Source organism: Medicago sativa, chromosome 4, assembly GCF_051527215.1.
Source record: "Medicago sativa cultivar Bolivia chromosome 4, Bolivia_mono, whole genome shotgun sequence".
In the NCBI taxonomy this organism is placed as follows: domain Eukaryota; kingdom Viridiplantae; phylum Streptophyta; class Magnoliopsida; order Fabales; family Fabaceae; genus Medicago; species Medicago sativa.
In genome coordinates this window covers 14857519-14865284 of record NC_140752.1, presented here as the reverse complement: position 1 = coordinate 14865284, position 7766 = coordinate 14857519, and the positions used below count along the sequence as shown (strand labels likewise).

The 7766-nt window shown below is 40.0% G+C and overlaps 1 protein-coding gene across 1 annotated transcript; it reads right to left on the bottom strand.

Moving 5' to 3' along the window:
* Positions 1-326: 326 nt before the first annotated feature.
* LOC146926605 (uncharacterized) lies at positions 327-1666 on the bottom strand. The gene is made up of 5 exons (XM_085706938.1): positions 1328-1666; positions 1148-1231; positions 957-1048; positions 652-842; positions 327-439 (listed from the first exon to the last, which is right to left on the bottom strand). Exons 1-5 carry the CDS (start codon positions 1664-1666, stop codon positions 327-329), a joined length of 819 nt encoding a protein of 272 aa, XP_085563064.1.
* Between the last annotated feature and the right edge of the window lie 6100 nt (positions 1667-7766).

Here is a 7766-nt window from a genome sequence, read left to right as displayed (position 1 = left end):
GCCTGATAAACTGCTTCTCGAGCAACTCTTCCAACTGCTTCTTCAATTCACCCAACTCTGATGCAGACATCCGATACGGCGCAATCGAAATAGGACTCGTTCCTGGTACCAAATCAATTGCAAACTCCACTTCCCTCTCTGGTGGCAAATCAATAATGTCGTCCGGGAAAACGTCTGGAAACTCTTGCACTACCGGTAAATCGCTAACTCCTTTCTCACTACTTTCCTTCAAAGAAGCAAACATCATGAACACACTAGCTTCATCGTCCAAAGACTTGTTCACTTGCTCCGCGGTTAAAAACTTCCCACCTACCTCAGCTACTGGCTTAGAGAATGTTATACTCTTGGTTAAACAGTTGATGTTCACACCAAAAGATAACATCCAGTCCATACCGAAAATTACATCCATGTGCTTCAACGGAAGACACACAAGATCCAACTCAAAATCAACATTACCAAAATTAACAGGACATTTAGCACACATCAAGGAAGTAGACACCGAGCCACTAGCCGGGGTGTCGATGACCATCCCTCGCAACAACGAAGTTACAACCAAATTCAAACGCTCAACACAACTAACCGCGATAAAAGAATGAGTGGCACCAGTATCAATAATTGCAATCAAAGGAGTACTATTGATAAAACACATACCTCGGATAAGATTATCCGGCTGCTCCACTTCCTCCGCATTCAAAGCAAACACCCTACCCGCCGCCTTCTTCGGCTTGGTACACTTAGTACTGATATGACCTGCATCTCCACAGTTGTAACAAGTAATATCCTGCTTGCACTCAAACGACTTGTGACCAGCTTTCCCACACTTGAAGCAACTATCACCCCTCCTACAATCATTAGCAAAATGGCCCAAAGTTCCACACTTGTAGCACCTCACCTCAGCAACATTCGGCTTAGAGCCTCCACCCACCTCTTTCTTCTTCCCTTTGTCCTTGTTGTACGGCTTCCCAAATCCATGACCCTTTCCTTTCTTATCATGCAATGCTTTGTAATGGTTCACCTTGACCTTTCCGGCATCATCAAACATACGACACTTGTGCACCAAAGTATCAAAATCTCTAATCTCCTGAATACACATGTACTGATAGATATCCGGCCTGAGTCCACTTTCAAACTTCACACACTTAGAAACCATCGCATCCTCGACATTGATATACGGGCAAAACCTCGAAAGCTCTTCAAACTTTGCAGCATACTCTGCCACTGACCGATTCTCCTGCTTCAAGTTCAAGAATTCCACTTCCTTCCTGGTCCTCAAATCCTCAGGAAAGTACTTCCTCAAAAACTCAGTCTTGAACCTAGCCCAAGTCACAGCCTCTCCACTAGCCTCAAGTCTCCCTTTAGCATTCGTCCACCAGTACTCAGCCTCCTCAGCAAGCATGTGTGTAGCCAACCTGACCTTCTGGTCTTCACTGGTCACCATCGCACGAAAGATCCTCTCCATGCCTTGCACCCATGTCTGAGCTCCCTCTGGGTCAAACCTTCCCTTGAACGTTGGCGGCTTGTTTCGCAAGAAACGATCGAGCCTCCGCTCCTCCGCTTCTCCATGATCCTGATGACCATTCACAACCTGCTGGTTGGTTTGAGCCAACACCTGCGCTAATGCAGCCAAGGCCGCTGCAATAGCCGCATCATCTCTACCACCAGCCATCTCTCACTACACACAAACCACAACCAACATATAAGAACAACAGAACAATTATCGAAGATATTCCTATACCATTCACATACAAACATAAATAATCACCCAATTCTGGTCCGGACAAGACCAACCAGGCTCTGATACCAACTTGTAACGCCCTAAACCCCGAAAGCAATAATCATGCGTTTTTAAATAATAAATATCCAAAAAGGTCTAGACGTCACGTCGTCATTCGTTTCAAGACATACAAATATTCAGTTTCAAAAAAAATAAAAAAACTACGCAGCGGAAAATTTTAACAATCAACATAAAAATCTCAGAGACATACAGTCATCCTCAAATACATCTAGTAACCGTCTCAAAGGCCATAACAAGGCTCAAAACACAAGAATATCTCAACAGTCATATAAAAATCTCAACATAAAGCAACGACAAAAGTAAGACTCGATATCCTAATCAGAGCCCGACACTACTAAACTCCAAAGCAGATAAAGGAGGAAGCTTCCGCTATCCTCAAGCAACTCACCAAGCAAGCTAAGCAACTAATCCTGCACACCGTCTACCCATTCAGAAGAATAGGGCAGGCGGTCAACCTAACGACCACTGGGGGTTAGACATCATTCAAATCAATTAAAGCATAATCAAATGTAAATAAACGACATAACCAGTTTCAGATGATCAACGACGTCTAATTACATTGTTCACATCATTTATTTAACATTAATCATACAAGTGTGCTATCATAACAAGTGTACTTTCACATCTTCATATATCACCAAATTTCACTAAGTATGCAATCACCAAAATTTCATGAATGTACACAATTCACCAAGGTTCACCAAACACATATCAAACATAACACATTTAAACATTAATGAATGTATGTAATGCGCCTAGACACGACTTTATATGCATGTGGTACCGAATCATCGTCAAGGTCGTCACCTCAAAACATCGCCTCTTGATACGAAATTGTATCATAAACATCGCCTCTAAACATCACCTCTGGACACTTATGAATGCATGAATATATGACACCACAATGCATACGTTCATACAATGGTTCACCAACATGAACACCGACACCTTTCATACATGCAACCACCATCAATATCATCACCAAATTGCATGTAAGAATTCACATTTTATTACAAATCACCAACACCAAAATCGTCATCAATAACATTCATCTCAAAGAAGCAACAAGGTTCCAAATTCACATTTCATATAACGGACATCACGGTACATCATGATATTCATCGCATTAAACACCCAAACAAAATTAATTCATTCTTATTCTATCACATCATCATGAATACAAAGCCATTTACAATTATGGGATCATAAACTCAATTTTAGCAAAATTCGCCTATTTTTCGAAAATTGTCCATTTTCACATAACCATTTCAATTCATCGTCCAAAACTTATTATTTCAAACATATTTAAACTAGTAGAATAATTTTCAACATAATACTATCTTGCCTATAAAAATCACATTGAAGCTAGAAGGCATTATTTAACTAAAATAGTACCTTCACATAATAGCATGCATGTACAGAGTAGACAAGTAGTAATTAGATGGGTACTTAGAACAAGTAGCATCACGTCACCATGATTCATTTACATGATTAATGGGCTATAATTAAAATCATTTAATAACTATTTGCATCTAGAAATAAGGATTTGACATTATAAAGCCATAGGTGTATATATAAATATATGCGAAAGTCTCAGTACCGAAACAGTGTTGACAGTGATGTTCATATAACTAGGCATACACTTATCATAAAATAGCTCCATTAGTTATTATAATCTGAAAAGGGCATAGACAACTAGTTGCATCAACAAAAGCTTTCTACAGGCGTAAACAAATTGACCAAAATCTCTTCCACATTACGCGAGAATGCAAGTAATTTAACACCATGAAAAATCAAAACAGAGGACTGATTATACCAATGAAACCAATGTGTATGCAATTCATTTCTAATGAGTACCACCGAACTACAGGGAAAACAAGATAGACGTAACAGTTTCTTAAAACAACAATTCCATGGTGCCCATCTATATCATAAAAGGAATTGGCATGAAGTTTCAAAACACTAATGAATTAGAATGTATCTTTATGTGACCAGTGGGTATAAAACGTGTACAAATAAACTTTCTTTTAAGAAAAAAATGTATGCCTACAGAGTGTCAATAAATTTCTAGCTTGTAACAATGGCTCACAAACAATTCATATGTAGCCTCACTTTTGCTTATTTAATCAAAATCCATTTTTCTCAAAAATCATCAACAACAACTTCATTTTGAACATTTTAAGCTAAAATCACAAAAACAACTTATCATAAACCAAAAGCATGGGTATGAACATGTTAATTCACCAATTCAACAAAAATTAGTATACACATAATTACCCACTAATTAGGAGTACGAATTTCACAAAACAAAATCATCAATTCATCAATTCAACAATTAATCATAAGCTAAGAAAAGTGATTATGAGAATAAGTATCTAACCCCCTTACCTCAAAGCTTTACCAACACTAGCTATGGCTTCACTCTCCCCTTAGCTCTTGAATTTCACCTCTCCTAAGCTCTTGGTCTTCTTTCCTCTAAGCTCTTCTCTTGCTCCCACTTTCTCTCTCTACCTCTCTCTATGTTTGTGACAATTTGTGATAATGAGAAATGACCTAATTTTTCTCTTAAGGGATATCCTTATATACACCACATGTTGGGCTAAATTAGGTTAGAGATTAATGGGCCTCTAAAACTCATGTCACTAAATTCTCAAAAAGTTACTACACTTACTTAAACCGTTAAAACACCGGATAATTAATATCCCTAAATTATTACAACTAGTTATTTCTATCTTAGTAAAAATAACTATTCTCACACAAAAAAAAATAGCCTTCTTAAAAAAAAAAAAAAAAACTAATTTACCCTCGCTCACCAAATGACCAAAATACCCCTAAGTCTAAAATGACTAAAATACCCTTCTTAAGCTAGAATCCAATAATCCCGAATAAAATACACACAAATACAAGTAATCACACACAAACACACATAAAAACAAATAAAATAAATCTGACGAAAATCGGGCTGTTACAACTCTCCCCCTCTAAAAAGAATTTTCGCCCTCGAAAATTACCTGAAGGAAACAACTCCGGATACGAAACCTTCATCCTACTCTCCGATTCCCATGTAGCACTCTCACCAGTTGGTCCAACCCAAACCACCTTCACCAAAACAATCTCTTTTCCTCTTAAGCGCTTCACTTCCCGATCTTCAATTCTAACTGGCCAAGTCTCAACAGTCAAATTCTCTTTTACTTCCAAATCATCCACTTGAATCACATGAGACGCATCATACACATACTTCCTCAACTGTGACACATGAAACACATCATGAAGATTCGACAACGATGGCGGTAACGCAATCCGATACGCTACAACTCCAATCTTCTCTATAATCTCAAACGGTCCAACAAAACGAGGTGTCAACTTCCGACACTTCAAAGCACGTCCAACACCGGTTACAGGATTCACCCTTAGAAACACATGATCACCAACCTGAAACTCAATATCCTTTCTCCTCTTGTCATGATAGCTCTTCTGCCTACTCTGAGACGCTTTCATCTTCTCTTGGATCATCTTCACCTTCTCTGTAGTCTCTTGCACCACTTCCGGTCCTAACAAAACACTTTCTCCTGACTCATACCAACACAACGGCGTCCTACATCTCCGTCCATACAAAGCCTCAAAAGGTGCCATCCCGATACTAGAGTGAAAACTGTTGTTGTAAGTAAACTCAATCAACGGTAAACATTCAACCCAACTGACACCTTGCTCCAAAACACAAGCTCTCAACAAATCCTCTAAACTCTGAATCGTCCTCTCCGTCTGCCCATCAGTCTGGGGATGATAAGCAGAACTCAACCTCAACTTGGTTCCCAAAGCTGCTTGCAAACTCTCCCAAAACTTAGAAGTAAACCTCGGATCTCTATCTGACACGATGCTAGAAGGAATACCATGCAACCTGACAATCTGCTCAATGTAGACCTCAGCCAACTTCGCCAGGGACATACCGGTCTTGATAGGAACGAAATGTGCCGACTTCGTCAAACGATCAACAATCACCCAAATCGAATCAAAACCCTTCACAGTCTTCGGCAACGCTCCGACAAAGTCCATAGAGATACTATCCCATTTCCATTCTGGCACAAACAACGGTTGCATCAAACCCGACGGCTTCCGATGTTCAATCTTTGACTTCTGACAAATCAAACAAGCATAAACAAACTCTGCAATTTCCTTTTTCATTCCAGGCCACCAAAACAACTTCTTCAAATCCTGATACATCTTCGTCGCTCCTGGATGAATACTCAGACTACTCCTGTGACCTTCTTCCAAAATCCGTTTCTTAAGCTCAAGTATATCTGGCACACAAACTCGGTCACAAAACATCAAAACACCGTTCTCATTCAACCTAAAGTCCCCACCTTTACCTTGATTAATCAACACCACTCGATCCACAAGTTCCAAATCTTCCTTCTGACCATTCTTGATCTCTTCCAAAATATTACTCGTCAGCTTCAACATTCCCAATCTCACACCATTCGGCGTCAACTCACTAACCAAACTCAAATCTCGAAACTGTTCAATCAACTCCAACTCTTTAACCATCAAAGAAGACATATGTAAAGACTTCCTACTCAAGGCATCTGCCACAACATTCGCCTTCCCGGGATGATAACTCAACTGAAAATCAAAATCCTTAAGATATTCCAACCATCTTCTCTGCCTCATATTCAACTCTTTCTGATCAAACAAGTATTTCAAACTCTTGTGGTCACTGAACACTTCAAACTTAGAACCATACAAATAGTGCCTCCAAATCTTCAACACAAACACAACTGCCGCCAATTCCAAATCATGAGTCGGATAATTCTTCTCATGCACTTTCAACTGCCTTGATGCATAAGCCACAACCTGACGATTCTGCATTAACACACCACCAAGACCCATCTTAGAAGCATCACAATACACAATAAATGATTCCTTTGGATTTGGCAAAATCAGCACTGGCGCTGAAGTCAACCTCTTCTTCAACTCCTGGAAACTCTTCTCACACTTAGCATCCCAAACATACGCTTGCCCCTTCCGAGTCAACTGTGTCAATGGCAACGCCAACTTAGAGAATCCTTCAATAAACCTCCGATAGTAACCTGCCAATCCAAGAAAGCTTCTAATCTCAAAAACTGACTTTGGAGTTTCCCACTGCAATACTGCATCAACCTTTGATGGATCCACCGCTATACCACCCTTCGAAATCACATGACCAAGAAAACTCACTTCCCGCAGCCAAAACTCACACTTTGACAACTTAGCAAACAACTTATTCTCCTTCAAGACACTCAACACGATCCTTAGATGCTCAGCATGTTCTTCTTCTGACTTCGAATACACCAAAATATCGTCTATAAACACCACCACAAATTTGTCCAAATAAGGATGGAAGATCCTATTCATATATTCCATAAAGACACCCGGTGCATTGCTCACACCAAATGGCATCACAGAATACTCATAGTGTCCATACCTTGTTCGGAACGCAGTTTTGGATATATCTTCCGCCTTCACTCTAATCTGATGATATCCAGACCTCAAATCAATCTTGCTAAACACTTCCGCACCAACCAGCTGATCCATCAAATCATCAATCCTCGGAAGCGGATACCGATTCTTGATTGTTACTTTGTTCAACTGCCGATAATCCACACACAACCTCATGCTCCCATCCTTCTTCTTAACCAATAACACTGGAGCACCCCACGGAGAGACACTCGGCCTGATAAACTGCTTCTCGAGCAACTCTTCCAACTGCTTCTTCAATTCACCCAACTCTGATGCAGACATCCGATACGGCGCAATCGAAATAGGACTCGTTCCTGGTACCAAATCAATTGCAAACTCCACTTCCCTCTCTGGTGGCAAATCAATAATGTCGTCCGGGAAAACGTCTGGAAACTCTTGCACTACCGGTAAATCGCTAACTCCTTTCTCACTACTTTCCTTCAAAGAAGCAAACATCATGAACACACTAGCTTCA

What these genes read in the sequence shown, in the direction of transcription:
- LOC146926605 (XM_085706938.1), bottom strand. Translation starts at nt 1,666, where the DNA reads ATGGCTGGTGGTAGAGATGATGCGGCTATTGCAGCGGCCTTGGCTGCA. An exon ending in GGTCATGGATTTGGGAAGCC is followed by an intron (nt 843 to 956) that starts GTACAACAAGGA and finishes TAATGATTGTAG; the next exon opens with GAGGGGTGATAGTTGCTTCA. An exon ending in GCCGGATAATCTTATCCGAG is followed by an intron (nt 440 to 651) that starts GTATGTGTTTTA and finishes GTTGATTTTGAG; the next exon opens with TTGGATCTTGTGTGTCTTCC.